The following is a 26372-nucleotide window of genomic DNA, read 5'->3' as shown; positions in this document are numbered from 1 at the left end:
ATTTAAAATACTTTTATTTTGAAGTTCCGGGGAAGTCGACTGTGTTTCCAGGGTAGATGCTATCTCCGCAACTTTGACGTGGAGGAATTATTGAACGACATCCCGAGGGGAAATTCTGTGCAGACGTTTGTCTTCAGGATGTCGCTGTTTATATTTGTTGTCGCGCAAGGTGGGGGGGGGGGGGGGGCAGAGCGCCCGAGTCCATGGAAGAGTGATGATGTTGTTGACTCATTGTCGCCCAGATGCCAATCAATCAATTAACCGATCAATAGTCATCTGGTGTGCGCCTAAGGACACTGGCGAGAGGAGGAAGGGGGGGTGGGGGGGCTAGAGGGATCTCAGAGGAACACTCACATCCATCCATCTCTGCCGTCGCGCAAGGTGGCGTGAATCCTCGCGAATACGCACAAATAAATACGCACGGTTTAAGTATTAGCAAATGCGGCACTCGGCTTATTTCCCAACCGCCCCCCCGCCCCCCATTTTCCAGGCACTCAAGCACGCGGCCGTCAGATTGCCGTGTCGCGCCAAGAAGAAAAATGACAAAATCCCGTCTCATTTCTCATCCTTCATTCCCACCAATCTCATCTAGCCCCGCCCCCCCCACCCTCCCTTCTAAATGGAAAGCCGAATTCCCTGGCGGACGTCTGCAGCTATAGCCGGCTACGCTATAACACAGTTAATAGAAAGGCTCGGCAGCTTATGGAGCCCATGCAATTTTCAACGTGAGTTTTATGACTCTGCGAGGGAGGACGGAGAGAGATGTGCTTGATACGTCTTCGCTGAAGCGTTTCTATTACAGGCGGATTAACTCATGCGGGATGCGTGTCGCGCTATTGCTCTTCGTGGTGACATCATCCAGGGTCCTTATTTTTTTGGGCCCACATGAGCTATGTAAGCGGTGGTACTGTATCATCAAATATGATTTTTTTTGGTGATTCCTTCATATTTAGCATCTTCAGGTGTATTTAATTTTTTTTTTTTTTTTTTTTTTTTTGCATTTCAAGCGTAAATGTATTTAACATTTGACATTTTCTCGGCTGGACGTCTTCAAGCCATTCCTGATGACGATTTGCAGCAAGAATGGGCTGATTTCATCATTTATTTATGAAATATGGACCGGCTCATCCGGGAAAAAAAAAATATATATATATATATGTATATATTTATATATAGGTGTGAGTGTGAGTGCGAATGGTTGTTCGTTTCTGTGTGCCCTGCGATTGGCTGGCAACCGATTCAGGGTGTCCCCCGCCTACTGCCCGAAGACAGCTGGGATAGGCTCCAGCACCCCCCGCGACCCTAGTGAGGATCAAGCGGCTCGGAAGATGAATGAATGAATGAATGTCCAACCACGTTCACACTCACACCTGGGGACAATTTAGAGTGTTCAATCAGCCTGCTACGCATGTTTTTGGAATGTGGGAGGAAACCGGAGCACCCGGAGAAAACCCACGCAGGCCCGGGGAGAACATGCAAACTCCACACAGGGAGGCCGGAGCTGGAATCGAACCCGGTACCTCTGCACTGTGAAGCCTACGCGCTAACCACTGGACTACCGGGCCGCCATATAGATATATATATACTGTATATATATATACAGTATATATACTCCGATTTTTAGCTACAGCCGCCCGCCTGTTTGTACTTGGCTTCGTCCAGCTGTTGCCGTCGCATCCCAAATTTGTTTCGCGTGCTTCCAGCCGGCCGCATCTCGGCGTCGCGCCGTATATACAGTATGTCACCGCATAGAGAGCGGATATCCATACGTGTGGTTAATGCGCGCTCTTAATCTCAAAGCTCCGCTATTTGTATCGTGACCTCTGAGGCCACTCAATCTGATCCTTGCTGTTTGTGTTTCGAGCTTCTGCGCGTATAGTTGGAACGGTCAGAGCGTGTTATGTCAGCAGCCGGTCGAGTTGGCGTTTTGCTCGCATCGCTGCTACTACGACTACGAGTTACATTTTGCCGAGCGTATTGTAGTCCGAGTATGAGAGAGGTAGGACGGCGAATGCTAATGACCTTTGCTATTCTCAGGGAGGGAGGGAAGGGATTTCCTTTCGACTTCATATTGATTATATGAAGTAGACGTTAGCTTCCAAATCCGAAAAGGTGACCTTTGACCTTCAAAACGCCACGATCCAAGCTTTGCTCTCCGTCATGCGTTAACGCCCTGTGAATATGCACAGCGCCACCCAGGTATAAACGGACTCGGATGGATTATCCAAGCAAATAAACGTTGCCTTCGAGTTGCTAACAAGCCCTCCAGGACATGCGGTGACATTTGCCTGGGTGCTTTCTCTTCACACCCTCATGCTTGATACATTGCACTTTTACGGTTGCTTTCACGTGTGAATCAATCAAGCAGGGGAAATGTTCCTCCGGATGACCCGATTCTGGGTTCGGTTTCACCACATTGCACCGCGGGGATTGATTCCGGACCGGCGATAGAAACTCCGGTCCAAAATTCTGGCCCGTCGCTTTAAAAGGGCACGGCCGCACGTCATTTTTTTTTTTTTTTTTTTGGATCCTCAAGCGGGCGAGCGGCGGCATAAACAGGAAGGGGGCCCTGCCTTTAAGTGCGTCATTCACTCTCGTGTCATCGGATCTTCTGTGTTGAAATATGCGCCGGAGTCTTTCTCAAAACATTGTTAGCTTGACATCCTGGATATAGGTATTCAAAGGTGACGCAGCTTTGTGTGTCGGCGCGGATGTATGCTGATTGTGTGTGTGGAGAACCGAAACATCCTCTTGAGCAATCTGTGCCATGTCCCCCCCCCCCCCCCCCCCCCCCCCCCCGTGAGCCCGGAGAGTAATGTAAATATGGAGGTTGAAGGTGTGAGTGTCGGCGCCTGTGTCAAGGCATCGGAATACGGCAACTCGAGTATTTGGAGTCCATATATTTGGTTGGGATAATTGGTCGAAAAGACCCGCCCCTTTTATCCTTGGCTCCGGTCGCCATTTTCCTCCCGAGTTCTTTCCCCTCTCACCTCTTCTACTCTCTTCATATTTCATATTAAGCAAGCCGCTGTGCGGCAGCCAGCTGTGTAAACAATCGAGCCCAGCCCTTCATGTTTTTACAGCGCTGGAAAAATGTCCAGAAGAGAAAAAAAAAAAGAAGTGAGACACAAGGAGCTTGCCGCGGGGCCCTTCGTATCAGTGATCTACGGCCCTTTGTATCTCTGGCCTCCTTTGAGCGCGAGTGGGACTTTTTGTGTGTGCGTGTGTACCTTCCAAGCCCATGCGGGAGCTTTCTGTAACGATAGCCTCCTGCAAATATTGACCGAGTTGAATGGTTATAGCGGGGAGCCCGAAATGCAAATACGACATGTTGTGTTCCGCTCCTTTCTTGATTAATCTTTTTTTTTTAAGCTTGATATTGATAAGCACAAAAGAGTCACGTGGGACTTGTTGAGTTGGCCCCCCCCCCCCGTCTTGACTACACACCAAGAGTGGGACTAAGTCACATACAGTGCAAATCATACTGCAAAAAAAAAATCTATGAGGACTAACTAACCTCATTCATTCATTCATTCATCTTCCGAGCCGCTTGATCCTCACTAGGGTCGCGGGGGGTGCTGGAGCCTATCCCAGCTGTCTCCGGGCAGTAGGCGGGGGACACCCTGAATCGGTTGCCAGCCAATCGCAGGGCACACAGAAACGAACAACCATTCACACTCACACTCACACCTAGGGACAATTTAGAGTGTTCAATCAGCCTGCCATGCATGTTTTTGGAATGTAGGAGGAAACCGCAGCACCCGGAGAAAACCCACGCAGGCCCGGGGAGAACATGCAAACTCCACACAGGGAGGCCGGAGCTGGAATCGAACCCGGTACCTCTGCACTGTGAAGCCGACGTGCTAACCACTGGACTACCAGGCCGCCGCCGACTAACTAACCGATGCAAAAAAATTAATTTTTAGAATTCACATAGGGGCCCCTTCAGGTACTTCAGGGGTCATCTTGTTCTGACAGGACAGAAAAGGAAGGGAAAGTTGCAGAGAAAAAAAATCTGAAAAATGCCCGATAGTATCCAGAGGGTGTACAGATGGTCAAGTTCTGCCCGGACAGTCACACGGGCGGCGCACAATTTTGTGTGAAGGAAGCAACAACCTCTCTGGAATCCTGACACGCATGCTTGTGACTCATCCACAGGTTTTACTTTTATTCTTTGGGCCGCTTGCTGGCCTTTTTTGAGATAATTAGCGTCTGACCTTTTCTGAGGTGAGGCACAAATGTCACCCTGCCTGCCTCGCTGACAAGTAGATTCAACCCACGGGGGGGGGGGGGGGGGGGGGCTGTTTGGCAAAAGAGCTGACTGTCCTCACTGGCTCGGATGTGCACTTAGCACACTTTAGCCTCCTCGCGCTAACACCTTCCTCCCTCGCCCCCGCTTGCTGCTCTCTCACCCGTAAAGTGTCGGGCTGCTTGAAGTGATGCTCTGCGCGGGACGCGAATCATACGACGAGTTATTGAATAACAAAAAAAAACAATAAACACAAATTTTGTAGCTCAAGCCGAGTCCACTACTTTTCGTGATCCTAGCGTAGCCAGTGCGGCCTGAATAATTTGCATAACATTATCTGAGATACAGCGCGAGAGACTCGTCGCAGAGTGCTCTACTTTTTATGCAAATCTGAGCGTGAAACGTACAGTTTGACGCCCCCCTACCCACTCCCGCAGGGCACGCCAAGGTGACACGAGACACATACGTACGCGCGCGCACTTGCTTCGACATTTGTTGATATTTGCGAACACGCGACCAAATTGGCGCATTTTACTCGTGACGTGTATTCAAAGCGCGCCGAGCGCTCCTCATGAAAATTTGAAGGCGCCGCGCCCGAGCGACTTCCATTACCCCCCCACCCCCCCTCCCCCGGCACCTTTGCAAAAGCCCATACATGGCTGGCGATGGAGCACATGGAAAAAAAGATTCCCATCCACAACCGAGCTTGACAGCCTTTGGTGTTCCCCAGGAGAGCTTCGCTGTCTTACACTTTCAAGCCTTCAAAGTGAAATTCAAAGTCATCCGGATCGTTTCGCAACATAACTCTCACGAGAGTATCGCCAGATGTCGCTCTAAAAGTTACAGACAATATTTCATATTTCATTCAGCAGTTCATACCCGGGATTAATGTCCGGCAACAGGTATGTTATTGCACCTGCTCGCGGTAATACACTCCACCTGTCACGTTAAGAAAAACACACACATAAAAAAAAAAATTTTTGTCAGTTTGGGTCAGAATTATATTCCATTCATAAATTCGGCAGGTAGAGATTCATAGGACTGTGTTCAAAATGAAAATAACTTTGGATTTCTATACAGGCAAATCCATTGAGAACCTGCAATTTCCTTACAAACAATTGTGTCAAAATCAAAATATATTTTCTTTCATAAAAACTGCGTCTGAAAACCACGTTACCTCCGCGTTGCGTGGAATCAAAACAACTTTTTCAAGCTTTAATCCAGACTTGCATCAAAATTTCGCCAAGCTCTGCCCCAGGTTCATTCACAAAAATCTGGAAAGTAGTCGAGATACGAATAACTTTGTCTCTAATGTCCGTTTCGCTTCATGCTAATGGCCCGATTTCAAACGCGGGTGTCCCGGTGTGACGGCAATGGATATTCATTCATTCATCTTCCGAGCCGCTTGATCCTCACTAGGGTCGCGGGGGGTGCTGGAGCCTATCCTAGCTGTCTTCGGGCAGTAGGCGGGGGACACCCTGAATCGGTTGCCAGCCAATCGCAGGGCACACAGAAACGAACAACCATTCACACTCACACTCACACCTAGGAACAATTTAGAGTGTTCAATCAGCCTGCCATGCATATTTTTGGAATGTGGGAGGAAACCGGAGCACCCGGAGAAAACCCACGCAGGCCCGGGGAGAACATGCAAACTCCACAGAGGGAGGCCGGAGCTGGAATCGAACCCGGTACCTCTGCACTGTGAAGCCGACGTGCTAACCACTTGACTACCGGGCCGCCCACGGCAATGGATATTTGAACACAATTTAAGAATGCTCCCAGGCATATGTTCTTTATCATCCCCCACCCCCACTCCCAAAACATCCATTATAGCATATACTGCCCCCAGGTGGTCACGCGTGTATGACCATCTCGACATGTGTTGTGCGCGGCGTGCGTCTATTTATACACGCGCCAGCCTCCGCGACTGTATGTCATGCGTCGCATACGCCGCCCCCCGTGGCTGCGCTCGCCGTATTGTCCGCCCGTCCACCCCCCCCCCCCCCACACCCCCGACCTCGCTCTGCCATTTGCTGCTTGGCCGATGATTAATTCAAAGTTTGCTGTCACAAGCGATTTGGCTCTCTTGGTGCCACGCGACCTCTGAACCTTCCGCCTCTCTGGCTGTTACATGCCACCACCACAGTTAAGACCAAGTGACCCAGATTGTTTGTTTACACCCCCCCCCAGCCCCCCCCCCCCCCTCTCCTCCCTACTGTTAGCGATCACTCAGGCTCTCCCTGGAGCTAACCGTCATACAGTTGTGCACTTAATGGCGACTACATATGTTGAAATGAATATAGCACGTGCCTTTAAAAATAGACACTGCCGAGTTGAAACACTTTGCAAAGTAGTCCACTCGACGCATGAATCCAACCCTCGAGCAAACGCACGTTAATCGGATCTTACGCCGCTTTTAAAGGAATATAGTCACGTGGAGGTCGGTCAAGTAAGCTACCGTAAGATGCTGCGGGAAACCCAAAGTTGACGTTTGTTGTTATGCGCCTTGTTGGACGTCTTTATTTCCGACACAAGCGTCACCCTTGACATCTTTGCACCGGCAGCCAAGCGCTTGAGCATAATGCACACAGCAGCAGCTCCCTTTTTTTCTTCTTCTCCCCTTGTATCTGTGACCTTGCGCGTCAGACCCGATCAAACAGAACACATACATCACACGAGGGGCGGTGTGGGTGAAAGCGATTCAAAGATGGAACTTGGGGCTTTGTGTGTGTGTGTGTGTGTGTGTGTAAAGAGGTTTTTATATTCTTGTAGCCCGAATGCGTTGACAGTGTGAATCTTTTTGCTGTCGGGAGAGAACAACGTCGGCAGGAAATGGTTAGGCGGCATTCATCATCTGCGGGTTCGCGGGTACGAATAGATAAAAGGGGGCAGACGTATAGCATGACACAAGGGGAAGTCAAGTGAAAACTTTTCTTGGGGATAATATCGTCGATGCGTCTCCGCTAGTCGCGACGCGGCATTTGTATTAATATTGCAATGATGGAATTGAAATCAAGCAGAAAATCCACCATGTTTTTTTTTTTTTTCCATCTCATTGGATGGCATTTTGACATGAGAGCGCCCTGACTGCAAATGCCAATAAGTTCCATTTTCATTGAAGGGCAATGTTTTCATGTCAATTGAAATGATATTCAAGCTATGATTTGATCATAGCTTGTGTTATATTCATTCATTCATTCATTCATTCATCTTACTAACCGCTTGATCCTCACTAGGGTCGCGGGGGGTGCTGGAGCCTATCCCAGCTGTCTTCGGGCACCCTGAATCAGTTGCCAGCCAATCGCAGGGCACACAGAAACGAACAACCATTCGCACTCACACTCACACCTAGGGACAATTTAGAGAGTGTTCAAACAGCCTGCCATGCATATTTTTGGAATGTGGGAGGAAACCGGAACACCCGGAGAAAACCCACACAAGCCCGGGGAGAACATGCAAACTCCACACAGGGAGGCCGGAGCTGGAATCGAACCCGGTACCTCTGCACTGTGAAGCCGACGTGCTAACCACTGGACTACCGGGCCGCCAGCTTGTGTTATATTTACATTTAAAATGATTACTAGAGGCAATATTAAAAAATTTTGGAGGTTTGAGTCGTGGTTTTGCACTGTTACTATTACCTCATGAGAAAAAAAAAATAATGCCATAGGAAATAGAAATATTTTATCTTCTTAATTGCCATATTAAGTGACAACTTTTGAAAAAAAAAATGTCTTAACTTCTGAATGTGTGAGTGTGTTAAAATCAAAAGTGTCATGAATAAAAATTTCGGGTTGCCTCCGAGACTCTGAGTTGTCAGGGCGCGTCTCTAAGCCCCTTTCAATTTACTGCGGCGTCACTCGGGAAGAGTTGTCGCTTGGCCACGACAAAGGCGCAGCGACGTGCAACGCGCCGTATCACTCACAGCGGCCACACGAGTCGCTGCCATGAGAACGGGGAAGAAGGTATGAGTAATTTCGCCGCTCGGGAGTTCTCCCGTTGACCCAGTGAGAACTCGCTCCTTGTTGAAAGACTGGAGCGTCTATATAGCCCCCAGGTCGTTACATGAAAATATAGATGGTGTTGCATCACTCGCCGGGTGTTGACAATTCTAATGAATTTTTTATGATACCTCCGACGGGCGGTATTTCCAAAAATGGATGCTTGGAAAGCAAATACCTTGGAGGCTTTTTGTGTGTGTGTGTGTGTGTGTGTGTGTGTGTGTGTGTGTGTGTGTGTGTGTGTGTGTGTTTCTTAACCCGGCTCATTTATGATTTAATGGCACGGGTTATTCAGTGAAGAGTGTGGCCTTTAAAAGCAAATACCACGATAACTAGCGCCAGCGCTAGCTCACAATGACAAAGCGACAAGAGTGCTCTCGCACAACAATCAATGAGAAGAAGTCTGTGAGTGGAAGTGGAATCAAGTCAGCTCTCGGTTTGATTTAACGACTTATTAGAGCTTGGGACATGCACTGAAAACAGACGCATCGGTCTTGTTGGAACTATCGCAATGTACGTCGCCGTTGGAAATATGGTTGACAGGTGCAAAAAACAGGCGGCCCGTTAGTCCAGTGGTTAGCACGTCGGCTTCACAGTGCAGAGGTACCGGGTTCGATTCCAGCTCCGGCCTCCCTGTGTGGAGTTTGCATGTTCTCCCCGGGCCTGCGTGGGTTTTCTCCGGGTGCTCCGGTTTCCTCCCACATTCCAAAAATATGCATGGCAGGCTGATTGAACACTCTAAATTGTCCCTAGGTGTGAGTGTGAGCGTGGATGGTTGTTCGTCTATGTGTGCCCTGCGATTGGCTGGCAACCGATTCAGGGTGTCCCCCGCCTACTGCCCGAAGACAGCTGGGATAGGCTCCAGCACCCCCCGCGACCCTAGTGAGGATCAAGCGGCTCGGAAGATGAATGAATGAATGAAGGTGCAAAAACATGGTGGATTGCATAACGCCTTCATCCATCCTTTCGTTTTCTACAGTCCGACACGTGCCGATTTGAATTGGATGAATTTTCCAGCTTTTGTCTCCGAGTGACTGACGCTTCCGACGGGGTTTCCTCCCCCATCCATGTTGCCGCACACGCCTCTCGCCCGCCGCATCGCCGCCCTTTATGCGCGCTAAACAGGCAACGACACGTCCGCCTTGACCCCTCTCCCTTTCCCGTGAGTTCATCCGTGATGTCCTGGTGTGATTCATGCCCCGGCGACGCATTCTTGCGCAACAGCGTTCATGCAAAGACACAACCCCCCCCCCCCCCCCCGCCCCTCCTTGCTTTGTTTCCAACCGATAATTCCAGTTTACCTCTCAGCGGCTCGTAAATGGCTCATTACGGGAGGGAATAAACGGCGCTTGTGTTGTGACAAGCTGTTTTGAATCCCTGCTCCTCTCTTCATCTTGTTTACGCCGGCGTGTCAGTGTACCTCTTGATGGCAATTACGTTCTCCGGCGCTCTCTGCGCCGATAACAACTCTGTCTTTGTTATGAAAGTTTTTTTAAAAAAAACTCTGCAGCAACAAATCTCCAGTGGTCCCAGAGTGGCACCTTGGGTTTCACCTCTGGCTTCGGCAACCGGTGTAATTAGCCAAGTTTTTCTTTTGTGTTTGCGCGCCTTTCGCTCGTCTCCCGCACTATTTTTGCAGCCTGTCACCGTTAATGAGCGGCGCGCAAAAGCTTGCGAAGAAACATCGCGCGCCCGCTGCTCTCCTCGCGGTTTTAACACCCCATTAGGTAATTAAGGCAGATGGGTTGTTTTCGTAAGGTTTCAGATGAGACATTACCATTAATTAGCGTCAAAACAAAAGCGCTCTTTAGCTCGAGCTCTCCGAAAGGGAAACAGTATCGTCGCCGCAGTACCGAATCATCCCCCCCGCGTTTGTTTCGTTTTTCTCGACAGAGGCTACGAGGAGGAGGCGCATCCCGAGAGAGCATCATGTGATCTGAGCCCGAAAGGAACCCCATCGAGGAAGCTCGCAAGCACTCGCGTCGGCATCGCCACTATCGGCAACTCGGACTGCGGCTAGCAAACCTCCTCTTCTCCCAAACCCCGTCGGGACTGGAAGAACCATGACCTCCTTATAAGCCCGTGCGGCACCCTGGAGCTCCTTTTTTATTTTTTTTTATATTCCAACCATTGTTTCCTCAGTAACTGAGCCCTCAACTGGATTTTAACCTCGCTGACGACTCGTTCGCGACCTTCGCCGGACACTCTGTTGGATTATGCGCTAATCCAGCATTCCCATGGGGGATTAAAGCAGACCGGAGAACGACACTGACTGACTTTTGGCTGGACTACAAACTGCGCAGGGCTTTTTCTTCAGCGAGCGGCACGCGTCATGGCCGGGAAGGGCAACCCGATGCCGGGCCCGCACCTAAACGGCTTCCCGATGCCCGCCTACTCCTACTTCTTCCCGCACATGTTGGGGAGTCTCTCGCCTCCGGCCTTGCCAGGACTTCCTCTCAGCGGCTACAGTACCCCCTCGCCAGCCAGTAAGTCCAATTTTCAGTTCCCTTTTGTCCTCGCTTGACCTCTGTGACGCGCGTGTGACACGCGTGTCATACACGTGAGCTTCTCGGAGAAAAGACGCGTTCCTCTCCGTGCGGCTCGGTCCCCCCGTCTGACAGACGTGTGTTGGTAAACAGCCACAAATGTACGCCCCCACGCGCTCGCAGGGCCTCCAGCGCTGTCCTTAATTTATGAGCCCACACACACACACACACACACACACATAAATAACAACATCAGGCAGGACAGGCAGAGAGGAAGGAGCGCGGCTCATTGCGAAAAGACAAAAACTGGCAAGCGCTCCCGGAATAAACTTCTCACATATGATCATTGTTGCCAACGCCTTTTTTTGCAGTCAATCATAAGCCTGTGGCGCAAAGTTTCTCGTCTAAGTAGGTGAAAAAGTTTTGGGGTTTTTTTTCTGCGTCTTTCCAAAAGGAAATGTTGCAGCCGTGTGCTAACTCGGTGTGTTTTGTTTTTTTTTCCCGCGCGATGCTGCAAAGACAAAACAAAGCCAATAAGGGAAGATTTTTTTTTTTTTGGCGCTTTGTATTTGTTGCATCACTCATGAATCAAAGATCTTTTGTAGAACGCAGGTGACTGCTTTTGCGAAGTTCGAAGGCTTTTTTTCGCTGGCTACATGCTAGCGGCGCGGCCCACGCGCGACGGCGACCATATGTGGCCTGTAATTGTCTGTTATTTTTGGTATCCTTCACACTCGTGACATAAAAAAAAAAAAAAAGAGCAACTCTTTGTTTGACCTCTTTGAACTTTGAGTGGCATCAATACACTTTTTCCCTCCTCGGAGGTCGAAAATTTCCGACGTCCCGCTTTGCTGGAATGCAAGCAATAGTGGCCGACCCCTCCGGCTAGCACTTCCCCGCTACCAAATGTGGCGCCTCTCTCACAAAGACTGGCGCTTCCGTCAGATTCCCCTTTTTACACGCTTGGAAGTGTGTGCGCGCGCGTGTGTGTGTGTGTGTGTGTGTGCTGGGCCACTTTCCCAGTGTTTGCGATACGGGGCGGCGAGCTTCCCCTCCCTTAAGCCTGGACAAACATTTCCTGTCAGTAAACACCAGCGAGCACGGGACACACCGCAGCTGCCTCACGTATACGCACACACGCGCAAAACACACGATGGCTCCTCACACTGGCATGTTTCTCCAAGTCTTGCCAGTCACGTGACAGTCAGCGGAGTCCCCCACATGCCCCGCCCTATCCGCTCACCTTCCCATTTGAAACGGCGCGGCTAAGCCCTCTCCAAGCCAATCCGCTGCTGAAAAGTGACAAAAGAGAGAGACGAGGGTTGCCAAGCTTGAAGTTGCAGAGAGAGGGGCTTTGCAATCCGTCGGATTGGAGGCGGCGAATGGATGGAACGTTGACGCGCGCCCTCGTTTCCCTCGTTTGTGCGCCGTCAGATTGCTCCGCTTCGTCATCATCTCCCGGAGACTTTTGCTTTGTTTTGTTTCAACTTTGCAATCGGCTTGGTACCTCTTGCCAAGACGGTTATTTTGGTCTGTTGCTTCGCACGCTTACGGAAATCTACTAAAAACTAGCACGGGGGGGGGCTACCAATCCACATAAAAAATGTGAATATTGTATCGGATCTCTATTGCAGATTTTTAAGGGCCCGTCGATCCATCGGTTGGTCCGACCGCCCGTCCTTGTTTCTATTTCATCTTAACTGATCCCTAAATGGGCGGCCCGGTAGTCCAGTGGTTAGCACGTCGGCTTCACAGTGCAGAGGTACCAGGTTCGATTCCAGCTCCGGCCTCCCTGTGTGGAGTTTGCATGTTCTCCCCGGGCCTGCATGGGTTTTCTCCGGTTTGCTCCGGTTTCCTCCCACATTCCAAAAACATGCGTGGCAGGCTGATTGAACACTCTAAATTGTCCCTAGGTCTGAGTGTGAGTGCGAATGGTTGTTCGTCTCTTTGTGCCCTGTGATTGGCTGGCAACCGATTCAGGGTGTCCCCTGCCTACTGCCCGAAGACTGCTGGGATAGGCTCCAGCACCCCCCCGGCGACCCTAGTGAGGATCAAGCGGCTCGGAAAATGAATGAATGAATGAATGATCCCTAAATGCCTTTTATGCCATATAGAAAGCATCATAACAAACGGTTGAAGGATGCCTAGTGGGCCACGTGATGGTCATGTGATCATTTATTGCTAAAAAGACGCTGGATTGATGCGGTGGTCTACACTGTAAAAGTGGACAATTTGTGAGATGTCAGCTGGGTGTCATTCTTCTCAAACCTTCACCACACGTACAGTATCGAAGCATTATTTGGAACAAGCAGAGCCCCGGTTGCTATTTCTCAGCATTTTTCCCACCTGGTGCGCCCTCGCCAGAGCGGGTATTGATATGGCATTTATTGCCTGGAGCTTTATTGCTTAAGGGGTTGGATGATCAACGGGGAGCCCTCGCGCTCGGAATCGAACCTCAACAAATATTATTACACAGCCAATCAAATGTCTCATTACACACAATCGGCGCAACGTTCACGGGCGTTTTCGATTAAAAACCCTTTGGAGACGTTTCGCCCTGATGAAAACGGAGCCAAGCGGGCAATAACCCGACTCGGCTATTGATCCCGTTCTTATCGTTAATGCCTTCCGTTGTCTGTCGCCGTGCTGTTAGATTAGCGATGTGTTTTGAGGGATCATAAAGAGTTCGGCCGGCTCGCTACCTGCTGCCACGCCGGTCTAATTGGCTTCCCCTTCGACAGGCTGCGCTTGTTTCGGCGGCCTCTGTAATTGCTTGCCACTCGAGCGTTTCCCAGAACCGCTAAAGCCCTTTTTTGATTTTTTTTTCTTTCCCAAATCACATTTATAAATGTGCTTTTTGGCCAGGTGGAGGACTGTGAAAGAGTATTTTCAGACTTTAAGGAAGTGAAGCCATTAAGAAACCCGCAGAGAAACGCAGCAGCCGTGAGTAAATATGGATATGCTAATCTTGGCCGGAGCGTGCGCGAGCTGCTTCCTGGATGGAACAGGTGGTTCCCCTCTGCCTCGGTGGTCCGCCCGAATCAAGGGGGGGACGTGCGAGCGCGCTCCATGGGTGGCGAAAATATACAAACACTTGCGCTCACAATGCCCCTCTGATCGGGTTATAAAACGTGCGAGGTGCTCCCCCGTTGGCAGCGGTCCAACGTGCACGTGTACACAAACGCCGTCTTATGTCATTGACCTAAGCACTTTGTAAACAAGCGACGCGGTATCCGATTCATTGAGAATAACCCCGACGGAGGGGGCGCTCGTCATTATCGGAAAGCCATTCCAAGGCTGCCAATAAGTCCGATAGCAAGAACGGAAGCTCATTAAAGATGGCCGCGCCAAGCGCATTCAACAACGGCTGCGTCGCATCCAACCTATCTCGCGTATTGACCTCGTTAATTAACTGGAGCGTTATTGGAACCTTGGAAAAAATGAAGTGACACTCTTGATTCTGCCGTCCCCGGCTTTTTATTTTAGTTTTTTTTTATCGCGCCACTAACTGGGTCCTCGTTAAGCAATATGTTGACCGACTCCATACAAATAAAATGATTCAAATAAATACAAATGATTACAAATATTGTAAATATATAAATAAATACATAAACAAATAAATGAAGGAAATGTATATATATTATATAGATTTATATTTATAGATAAAATTGTATAAATCTCCTTGTGTTCTATTGTGAGGGCAAAATAGATGCGCCGAGATGGGAATGGGAAAAAAAAAAAAAAAAAAAAGCTTATCCGGCTGGTAAATTCAACTCATTCGCTTTATCGGCTAAGTGGTGAGAATGGATTAAACACGCTGTCGGGAGCCGCCGATGATGATCTTGCACACGTGCGCTTGTGCTCATGGATGGCAAGGTACGGTTACAAGTGATTTGAATAGAGAGATAAGCATGAAAAGAAAGAAAAGAAATCGCCAACCGCTCAGGTTTTGTGTTGCAATGAAGCATAAAACAGAGGTGGAGTTGATATAAGAGGGAGTTTGCAATGAAAAAAAAATATAATAATCATCATATTTTTGTCATATTCTAACCTCGACAATTGAACGTGAATGAAAAGATTTTTAAGAAACCACCCCCCTCCCCCGAGAAAACAACCAATCACAGACAGACGGCCTGACAGAAGAGGTTTCAATCATTTTGCCGTGCACTCGCGGGAACACTCATCGCGCTCATCTTGGCTTTCAGGAGCTTCGGTGAAATTATGGCCGAATAGACTGCCCACATCTGGACAAAAAAAAAAAAAAAAAAAAAAAGAAAATTCCCACCTCTCATGATTTCCCCACAAAATGTCCATTTAATCGTTTAAATTAAATAATAAAATTATTTTTATTAATTTAAAAAATATTTTAATTAAATAATTTAATTAAATTATTTAAATTATTATAAAATAAAAAAATAACGCTGTAAATTTCCCCAGTGTGGGACAAATAAAGGATATCTTATCTTATCTTAAAAAAAGGAGCTCAGGATTTCAGAGTGAGATGAGAGCGGTGACCGAGATCCAGATGCGGATCTCTCAAAGCGCCGGCAGGAATTGCAGCCCGAGGCTCACACGTGCATACGCGCATGTGGCTCTTGCCAAAAAAAAAAAAAAAAAAAAAAACAACGCCAGTGAGCTTCTTCCAACAAGGCTTCCCTGAGAAACGCTGTCACTGTGTCCTCCTGCTCTCCAATTCGGCCTCTTGTCGTGCGACGCGCCCCCCTCTCCCCTAACAGCATCTCAAACCTTACCCCCCGTAGCGCTTTTTGTTGTATTTGTCCTCCTCGCCATCCCCCGACCGCGTTGCGTTGGCCCACACTTTGCTCTTTTCATTCCCTATTATCGTCCTCTCCGCACACTCTTGCCTTTCTCCACTTTAGAACTTGACAGAGCTATCATTACCCGGCCACCTATTTACTCTCAGCCTGTTATTTTCCATTTGCTTGAAAGGGAACCTGGGGCCAAAGCCCTGCCCGGAATACTTGATCCTAACCGCGGGATTTAGCCCCCCCCCGAGTGGCTTGGCGAGCGTGGTCGCACTCGCTAAGCCCCCTTCTCTGTGTTTCCTTTCCTCTCTCTATCGCTTGCTGTGTCTTTCTTTTGACATCTTTTTTTTTCACAAATCCCAGGCCCCCACTTTTGTGCGAGCGCCCCCCCCCCCCCCCCCCCCCCGCCGTAATCCGGCGGATGGCTTCATCCCACGTGCCGAGCCGCGCGGCGCGCTCTATTAGGAATACGAGGACGTATGCTATCTATGGCGAACATTTGCACGGACGGGGGACGGGGGTGGGGGGTGGGGGTGGGGGTGGGGATCCATACGTGCGCATTGTGACGCGCAAGCGCGCCAGCTAAACACTGGCATCATCAAAATCTCATACTGATGTTCCAGCCGGAGTATCATTTTTTTTTTTCTCCCTCTCTCGCTCGTCTCTTCAAAGGCCCTGCAAAAAAGTCCAGACAAGGGTAACGTGATAAGAACTCATCTTCCCCCCCCCCCCCCCCCTCTCATCTCTCGCGCCTTCAGCGCGTCTACTTTCCTTCAACCCGCTCTGGCGCTGACCTCCTTCTCCTTCCTTTTATCTCCCTCCCTTCCGCGCACAAATATATATATCGCTATCTCCTAATGGCCTTTATGCGACACCCATCGCGCCGTGTCATAATTCACCCGCGCCGCGTGCATTCAAATGTCAACGACTCTCTCTTATGCGCCGTTCCTCTATTTGTCCTTTGATAAGCGCCAGGAATGACGGCATATATCAAAATATCGGGCGCTTTACCTTAATGGAGGAGACGATCGAGGAAACGATTCCAAGCGGTTTCATTGGATTCTCTGCCTCGGAGAGTGATTGAATTATCAAGCTTGTTGTCCGAGGAGGGGGGGGGGGGGTTTCAGGGGGGAAGCCCTTTTCTCAGCAGCTAATGCGCTTTTTTTTTTTTTCAGCCGCGGCACAATGGCGGGCTATGTTGCGCTAAAGTGCGAAAAGAGCTCGGCTGGGCCGCAGCTTATGGGGCCGCCGGCTTTATTTTGGCACCGTTTCTTAAGGGAGCCGCCGCCACACGTTAACCTCGCAGCTTTTGGGGGCTAGATCGCACTTTGTCTCCTCAAAATGAGCCATGATGCGCTCGGCACGCAGGCTACGTTTGTCGGCCTTCGCTTTACTTTGCGCTCACGTTAGGCGTCGGTGGAGCTTAAGGATTCTCAGGAAGAAGTTTGGCCTCTCATCCGAGCCGGCCTCATCACTTGATGTTCAAAGGCGACGTTAGGACAGCTCCGGTCGATCCGATGCTCTGAGAACACCATCCCAAGGATGAACGAGAAAGTTCAGAGGCAAATGGGAAGAACGCAGGGTGTCCGGCCGAAGTTTTATTTGACTTTGAAGTACCTTAGCCGCGGCGTAATCAATTCATGTCCACTTTAGTGCTTTTGGCAATGGGACCAAACTGTATTCCTGAAAATGCCCATTGCGTGTCGTTTCATACAATAATATTAGCGCTCAAGAAAACGGACGTTCGCAATGCCTGCGGACGGGCAGCATCCGTTTCTGATGCTATCTTTCCTTCTTCCTCTCATTGTAATTAATTTTCGACTTGATCTTTGTTGGCTCTTCCCCTTCGTTTCACGCTCGTCTTTTCTTTTGCTGTGTGTGTCCCCCTTCCCCTTTTCGAGTCAGTTTACGAGGCGAGGCAAAAAGCTGTTGAGCACTGTGATCTGTGCTCTGAGGCACATGAAAGCAGCACTGTCCCCTTCTGGCACTGACACACACACACAAAATGTCCTCACTTCGTCAAAATGTCCTCACTCTGTTGGTTAAAAACTCATGCCGGTCCTCACAATGTCGTGAGTACAAGAACATGCCTACACACACACACACTCTAATGTCCCCTATAGTATAAATGCGTGTCAGAATAAACACACACAAAACATGTGATAAATACGCTGCTTTTGAACACAAAAAAACTTTTCAGCATCATGTAAAATATTCCATGCATTATAGTTTCGTTTTTATTTAGTTTTACTTTGAAGTAACGCAGCCGACGAAAAAGGTGACACAACTTTTCCAGCACACAAGTCCGGCAGCCCTCGTGTTGTTTTTGCACCCAAACTGTCGACAGACGTCAGACCGAGGAATTTCACGGTCCGCGACGTTGACTGATCAGCTGCTGTCAAGATAAAATCTAACCGATAAGCGCGCACACACACACACACACATGCGCAGGCGGCAAAAACACAAATTCCAGGCATGTGCTGACTGAAAGAAACAATGCCGTTGGAGCTGACTTTTAAACCCCAATAGGCTTTTTATATGAACCCTCTGGATTATTTAGTCGAGACACACAAACACTCTTGGCATTCAACATTATGTCTAACCAGTTAAGTGATCTGTATCATTTTATCAAATTGGTTTCAACCGCGTCTGAGCCGAAAGGGCTGCTAGCTCTATATGTGAGTCATCATGAGTCAAACAGACATCCATTCTCCCTTCTTTTCCGGCGGCTCGGGAACTACCGGGGGAGTAGGAGGCGCGACGCTATCTTGCTTAGCCTCAGCTACAAGCATCAGCTAGCGCAGCGAAATTTATTGCGAGAATTGCGATCACCCAAAAAAAATGAAGGCGTAGCATGTATTGTATTGTAGTAGTTGCTAATCATGCGGCAAGAAGCGAGAACGACAAAAGACGAAGAAGCGATGCTAGCCGACAAGCTAACGCGGCTGACGACTGGCCGACTTAAAATGGCGGTGTACTGCATTTCAAGCATTTTTTGCCGTTTTCGCATGAACACGATTGTTTTGGCAATGTTGTCAGATGTAAATGACGTTCACAAACAAAGACAAGACAAAAGTTCAAATCAATCCTTGATAGACTGACGCATCACTCCGTGACCCAGAAACTCTGCTAGCGGCTCATTGCTAGGAAGAAACTGCGGAGAAAGAGGCGCAAGATCACGAGAAAGGAGGAAATGGAGGCCTCCCTTCATTCATTCATTCATTCATCTTCCGTACCGCTTGATCCTCACTAGGGTCGCGGGGGTTGCTGGAGCCTATCCCAGCTGTCTCCGGGCAGTAGGCGGGGGACACCCTGAATCGGTTGCCAGCCAATCGCAGGGCACACAGAGACGAACAACCATTCACACTCACACTCACACCTAGGGACAATTTAGAGTGTTCAATCAGCCTGCCATGCATATTTTTGGAATGTGGGAGGAAACCGGAGCACCCGGAGAAAACCCACACAGGCCCGGGGAGAACATGCAAAGTCCACACAGGGAGGCCGGAGCTGGAATCGAACCCGGTACCTCTGCACTGTGAAGCCGACGTGCTAACCACTGGGCTACCGGGCTCCCTTCAGGCATTTTAAATCACTGCAGGCCCAAACGAACCCTAAGCTACCCCAAAGAATCGCCATTGGACCCCCACCGATGCCCAAATGAGGCGAACGAATGCACAAGGCCGCGAGTCAGAGGCTATCGACGGCGTTCTTTTAGCGTTGCCGATGCCGAACTCGGACGCTTGGGTCAATAAGTGTGTCGACGTGTTTTGTTTTGATGCCTGGGAGTGAAGGTGAAAGCGTCTGTTTGCTGTCGACACAGACGACTCGGAGGGAAATGCAAGAAGGCAGCGCAACAGTCTTGCTGATTCAATATTTACCCACCAAACACATCTATTTCCTGTAAGCACTCGCCTGACTTTGTTTGCCCTCATTTTACTTCTTTTGTTTTATCTCCTCACCGTCTCCTTTCTACTTCTTCCTTTTCATGGGATATTTTTAATCTTGCCTTTCTCCCCCGCCCCCACAACCCTCAAAACGGTACCAAGCCCCTTCAGCCAGAAACGTTCTGCTATACACTTGACTTGGAACCGTCGTCTATAAATTACGGGAGTCGGCGGTCTTTGTGCAGCAGAGGGACGATATTCCGATATGATCCCAGGGAGCAAGTGTAGGCCTGCCATGGGGAGGAAATTCGCTCGATCTGCGCAGGAAAGACAAGGATGTGGCCCCTGCGCACCCGCGCACCTCCCATAACACAGGCAGGCAAGCGAGGGCGTATCCATCCTGGCAGATGTGCTTCCAGACCTTTGAAGAGTAGCCTCTATGTCAAAAGCAGATCGCTTGGACAGAAGGTACGCACGGAAAGTCGTGGAAGCGCTCCAGGGGAAAACGCTTTTTTTAAAGGGACGTTTAAAGACTTTTATCGGGAAGGCAGTCCGTCGACACGCTCGGGCGACCGTTTGTACTTTCGTCTCAGACGTTTGTCTTGTTGCCGCCAAAATGTAGCCTGGCGCTGACATGTCGCACCAGATAAAAGGAGCACGCGCAAATGAGCCGTGGATTCAAAGGATTGTTTTTGTCTGTTTAATACGCGAAACTCGTAACTCCTCCAGATCAAATTCAACCGTCATGACTTAAGCCGGTGAACTTCATTTTGATTCTTAATAATTTCACTTTTTGGGGGGGTGGTTTTCTGGATTCGTGTTTGACTTTTGGAAGATAGGTTTGTGCTGATTGGATACGATTCTTGATACAGTGAAACTCCTCTACAATGAAATCATGTTTGCGGCACGAGAATTTTCACAACAGACGTCAAAGATTAGTTTGCCGTGCGATCGGCTTACTGTATTTTCTGCTCGGTAGCGGTGACGACTCTGATTATTGCTTGCGAGAAAAGGTTTTCCTTGTGTTTTTTGTCTCCCTTTACACTACCTCCAGTGTGTTTTAAGGATGTGGAGAAGGCCACCGGTATGATTGCTCACTCTCTCCCGTCTTTCGCACAAACACGTGCACGTGGACGTGCACTTGCTCCTCCTCCTCGTGGACTTCAAAGCCGAGCTGCCCCCCCCGCCCCCCTCTCCGACAAACTTCAAACGCGAGCGAGGCCATTAAAAGACAAAAATGATTTTCTGTAAAGGTCGTGATTTATTTGATTGAAAAATGAAACCACTTTCCCGACAGACGTTATTTTATTTTATTTTATTTCATTTTTTTTCCGCTCGCCAGGGTCTGCTCCACTGGGTTAAATTGCTACCAGGTGGGAATCCTTTTTGGAGCATGAATCCTTGGAGCTCCCCCCCCCCCCACTCCCCCCACCCCTGCTTGCTCATATCTCAACGTCTTGAGATAGAATTCCTGCGTTGAGATGCATAACTGCAAACACATGAGCAATTCCGACGGCTTTGCTCCTCGCTGTAGGTCATACGACAGCAACCTTGTTGCTGATGGGCAACGCTTATACGTTCACGCCAATGAATCGTTTTCAGTTCGACGGGGTTGAAAAGACTTTCTTTTTTACATTTTTTTAATAATAACTTTTGAAGATGTTCCTGGCACCGACTGAACGACTCAATGGAGGCCAAAGCTTGCTACAGCCATTACTGAAACGGTGCCAGAACATCAAATACTTTGACATGAATCGCTGGAATGTTAATATTGTCACTGATGATGTCGCCAAAAATGCTACAGAAGTCTTGCGGACTTGTTCGCAATTTGATACCGTCCCCCCCCCCCCCCCCCCCCTCCTTTAAGGAAACGGAAAATAGATCAAACTGTCGCTTATATTGTACAAGCTAGTCACATTTTCACATTTTTAACTCACATGTAGATAGCGCGGCTATTCAATAACTTGAATATTTTGATTGCAAAAGAAAAAAAAAAGGTCAAAGTAATCTCTGTTGCAAAGCTTTGCAGTAAATGAAGCGGATACAGTTGAAATTTCCTTCCCCTCATTAGAGAACAGAACATTATTTCAATATGAGAGTGTAGAAAGTGCAGAAACTTAAATGAGTTCTAATTCCGATTCTGGCTTGGTCTGGAACATGGAAAAAAAAAAAGTAATTATTTTCCCCAAGTGGAATCGGAGCTTTGGCAATGTTTTATGCTGATTCAACACGAAGATGATGCTTGCGCGGAAGACGACAAAATTCCGACAAAATTTACTGTTGAGAGGCTGAAATTCGGAGGAATTTAGACAATAATAAATTAAAACAAGGTCTTTAGATACATAAGTCATTATCGATTTATTTGAAATTCAATTTTGTTGTCCATGAATTGATGAATCAGTGCACCTCCAACTGACACCCACGGCACTCACCAGGCCAGACCCCGCCTTTTAAAGCCGTACATGCCCATTCATGGCCGCTATCATCTCACAAGTGTAACATTCTGCCTCCCTCTATCAGCATGTATTGCATTTTATTTCAACCCGAACAATGATTCGAACAACCCGAACAATAACCTGGCCGATGACGGAAAGTTAGCATTTGCTGTGCCTGCTCGCTGCAGTTGGCGTCGTTTTACGAACAGGGCAGCCGCCGCCAGCTCGTGCATCCTTTTCAACTTTGTTTTGTTGTTCCCTCCGTCTGTTTGCCGATGCGCCCTTTGTGTGTCCCACTGATGACATTTCACTCTTCCTTCTCCTCTTCATCCCACTAATGTTATTTCACTTCCTCTAGGCCTCAAGACAAACGGGGAGAAAATAGAGCGCTTTATTGGGACGCCTGTCGGGACTCCCTCTGGATTTATAGCCTGTAGACAGCATTTATCACTCCGCCGAGAGAGGCGGAGGACAGGAAAAGGGTGGGGGTGGGTGGGCGGGGGGGGGGGGATTAATTTGCATATAGAGCAACAACCATTTCTAGATCTTTCAATCACGGCGTCGTCAAAAAACGGGACGATCGGATAATGTTTCACCCTTTACTCTTCAACTACACTAAATCTAAATCTATGCTAAATCTGCACAATTTCTGCTGTCAACGCTCCAGGTGGTCTTCCCGAAAGAGTGGCCGCGTCCAGATACTTTTGCCCCGATTCCTAGTTCATCTAGCTTGTCTGTTTCTATCAAAAGGATGAATTAGGGACGACAGCATTTGGGGCGCGGGCTTTTAGCGGAGAGAAAAGAGAAGGGGTGGGGGCAGAGGGGTTAACACACTCATTAACACATTATGATTTAACCGCTTTGATTTAGTGTTACTCTGCTCTTTCCTGGTATCTTGGGATATCCCCCCCCCCTACCCCCCTCCTGGTCTGCCCTCACGAGTCTCTCTTCATTTTACTTCAATTTTACTTTGAGTTTTGTACCTAAACACATTTTCGAGTCTGTATTTTTATTTGATTTTTTTTCCTTTCAAGTATCGGAACCAGGTCACTCCTCCTACTTTATTTTTAATCTGCGTTTATACTTAAAAACAGCGTCTGAAGACTTCTTCCAACTCACACACAGACGCAAGCCCTCCGCCGTTCCCTCCTCTTGCGCTTTCCATCCACTTTCTCTCCCTCTCATCTTCTCATTTGCGCCGTCCCCTCACTGGCACTGCTGTGCATTAAGATTTAATGCCCCCGACCAACAAGCTTTCTGTGTCACACCACTGAGAATGCCAGCGGGGGCGCTCTGTTTTCCTTCTGTCTCCGCTCTGAAAGCTGCTTAGGCACACGCGCTTGCTGACACACACACATACACACACACACACACACACACACACATGGTCACAGGCCTTGTGTTTATGACTATATTAAAAAGAGAAAACTAGAACAAGCACGTCCTTTATTGCCTTCAATTCAGATTTCTTCATTGCCTTTAATCAGGCCTTTTTCTACCTATGGGCGTCAACATCCCAATTCACCTGCCTGTTGAATAATTAATAGTAGCAGGCCGGGTTCGAATAAAATGGGACGTATTTCTCTGTTCTGTTGTTAGTGTGAGGCGACGCTCATTAGTGATATGAGCCGTCATTGTGCTGCTCCTTTTGGTCTGCCCGTCTTGGCCATATGGAGGCAGTTTAAGACAGACAGCTCGTCTCAGCTCTTCAGTACGGCACTCACATTAGCCTTTGCATGCGGTGAGGATAAAGAATATATGACCCTGAGTACGTTTAAAGTCTGTCAACGCGTGTTCATGCTCATTCCGTCACTTACGGCGCGATAGCACCTTCGCCTTAGCATTAAGCTAGCTAACCCAAAAGCCCTCAATTGAGGCAGGCCCACGCTGATGTTGACACGCTACTACCCCGTCTTGTGTCTTCATTTGTTGTACAATAAACCAGCACACCCGAGGAAAAACAACCCATCCCGAATAAAATGGGACGCATTTCTCTGTTCTGTTGTTAGTGTGAGGCGACACTCATTTGTGATATGAGCCGCCATTGTGCTGCTCCTTTTGGTCTGCCTGTCTTGGCCATATGGAGGCAGTTTAAGACAGACAGCTCGTCTCAGCTCTTCAGTACGGCACTCACACTAGCCATCGCATGCGGTGAGGATAAAGAATATATGACCCTGAGTACGTTGAAAGTCTGTCAACGCGTGTTCATGCTCATTCCGTCACTTACGGCGTGATAGCACCTTCGCCTTAGCATTAAGCTAGCGAACCGAAAGCCCTCAATTGAGGCAGGCCCACGCTGATGTTGACACGCTACTACCCCGTCTTGTGTCTTCATTTGTTGTACAATAAACCAGCACACCCCAGGAAAAACAACCCATCCCGAATAAAATAGGACGCATTTCTCTGTTCTGCTGTTAGTGTGAGGCGACGCTCATTTGTGATATGAGCCGTCATTGTGCTGCTCCTTTTGGTCTGCCCGTCGTGGCCATATGGAGGCAGTTTAAGACAGACAGCAGAGACATCTCAGCTCGTCTCAGCTCTTCAGTACGGCACTCACACTAGCCATTGCATGCGGAGAGGATAAAGAATATATGACTCTGAGTACTCATTCCGTGCTCATTCCGTCACTTACGGCGTGATAGCACCTTCGCCTTAGCATTAAGCTAGCGAACCCAAAAGCCCTCAATTGAGGCAGGCCCACGCTGATGTTGACACGCTACTTTGTTTGCGTGCACTTTCTCATGTCTTTGCCGTCGCCCGCTCTCCGACAATTACAAGGGTGTTGCAACATTTGCTTTTTTCCTCCCCGATCCGTTGCAATTCCAAGACGGATCTGAAAGCGGGATAATGAAACGAGGATGCATATGGCGCTGTCTGCACACTGTTTTAATTAGGCAACACTTCCTTTTGATATGTCGTCGCCCTCGCAGAAGGAGGCGGGTTGCGCCCGCGTCTGCGTGCGTGACATTGTCGAGCGGGAGCGCAACTTGTTTACCGCTCTTGAGCGCTCGGAGCTGACCGTCCAAATACCGCTAATGAGTTTTTTTTTGGGGGGGGGGGGTTGTTTTGTTTTTTTTTCCTCCACTCCTCAGTCCTTGTTGACATTGCAAATCGGTACAGCCACTGGAGGTCATTGTTCTCCCCGAGGTCCAACTCCAACCCGGTTGCGATACCGCCGCTCTGCTTGTGTGTGCGTGCGTGTATGTCCCTGTGTGTATTTTCACCGCCTCATTAACGCATCACAGTGATGGATTTGGCGTAATGCTGGCGATTGGGTCACAGCTTTTTTGATAATGTGTTCATCCGTGGCCCTCGTTGGACTCATTTAAATTTTGGGGGGTTTTGCGTCTTCACTTTTTGTATTCACGGCCGCGTCCCGCTTTGTCTTCTCCCTCTCTCCTCTCCACAAGGTCACCCCGATTCTCGTTCTGTGCAGCGGCTCTCATTGGCATGCGTCTTCTGGCGAATATCTCTCGCCCTCGTTTCTGATTGGGTTCGCTTCCGCTTTCTCTTGCAACATCTTCACACTTGTTAGCGCCGATCTCTTTTGGGATCGTATTGATGTCGGCGCCTTTTGATGATTTTTTTTTTTTTATTTAAACCCCGATAAGCTTTGAATATTGAATCCCCCACAATTTAATATAATAGATATAAAATAAAAATAGGGCAACAAAACTTAGCCTGTTTTTTTTTTTTTTATCAGTGTGAGCTTTTTAAAAAAGTGAAAAAGTGTGAAAACAAGGCTCTTATAATGAACACGCCAAGCTAAAATTAGTTTCTCCCTGACATCCGAAAATAATAAGAACAGTCAAAATGCATTTTCTAGTCGAGGTGCCTTGAGAATGCAATTTTAACGTTCCGTGACCACACTCCCTTGTTGTTTTTCAGCCTCCCCTTGAAAAAGAAAAACATATTTGGAACTATTTAGCTCTTTGTTAACCTGGTCCATGGTGTTTCGCTTGATGTGTTAGCATTAAGCTAGCAGACCGCTTTCTTTCAAATACACACAGTCAAATTCTCAGCGTTTTACAATTTCGCAGAATAGCTGAAGATACATTCCACAGAAAGCGCGTTTACACACACGTTTCTCATTTTGCCGCTGCTTCACGCCGGTTCTCCAGGTGAGCCCGTATCACTTCTTAATGGGATTAGCGCTTGACCTTTCACCGGGGCGGCGAGATGGCCAAATACAGAGCGAGCACATGATGGCTGGAGGATTAATGCCCTGATCTCTGGATCTAGTAAAGCCTGTTTGGTCAAGTAACCCGCCCTTCACCTGCCTCGGTTGCATAGATTCTGCTCCACACGAACCGCACCGAGCCAGACAGGAAGCCAAGCAATACCGAGGAATTTATTTATTTTTTTACAACCAGCTTTCTCCGCATCGCAGCGCAGTCGGCCGAGCCTCCTTCCCGGCCCGTTCGACCGTCACAAAGAGCCGCGGCTTTATGAGGGGGGCCCGGCTGCTGTAAAAGCCAAGGGTTTGTAAGGGGGGGGGGCCGCAGAAGGCTGTCGGAGGGGATGTAAATTACACAAATAAAACCT

General features: G+C 48.6%; 1 protein-coding gene and 1 long non-coding RNA gene across 6 annotated transcripts in view; one reads left to right on the top strand and one right to left on the bottom strand.

Moving 5' to 3' along the window:
• The window catches only part of LOC127603426 (retinoic acid receptor alpha), a 187310-nt gene that overhangs the window by 110655 nt on the left and 50283 nt on the right, over positions 1–26372 (top strand). Inside the window, exon 2 of one of the 5 annotated variants that reach the window (XM_052069709.1) lies at positions 10147–10739. The exons of the other annotated variants lie outside the window; for them this stretch is intronic. Coding sequence (XP_051925669.1) covers positions 10586–10739 — 154 coding nt within the window. The 5' untranslated portion in view covers positions 10147–10585. The remainder of the gene's footprint in view (positions 1–10146; positions 10740–26372) is intronic. 5 annotated transcript variants of the gene reach the window in all.
• The window catches only part of LOC127603495 (uncharacterized), a 149654-nt gene that overhangs the window by 110169 nt on the left and 13113 nt on the right, over positions 1–26372 (bottom strand). The gene's annotated exons all lie outside the window — the stretch shown is intronic.

This window comes from Hippocampus zosterae, chromosome 7 (assembly GCF_025434085.1).
Source record: "Hippocampus zosterae strain Florida chromosome 7, ASM2543408v3, whole genome shotgun sequence".
In the NCBI taxonomy this organism is placed as follows: Eukaryota; Metazoa; Chordata; class Actinopteri; order Syngnathiformes; family Syngnathidae; genus Hippocampus; species Hippocampus zosterae.
Note: the sequence above shows the minus strand (reverse complement) of the source record. Positions and strands in the feature narration are given on the sequence as shown.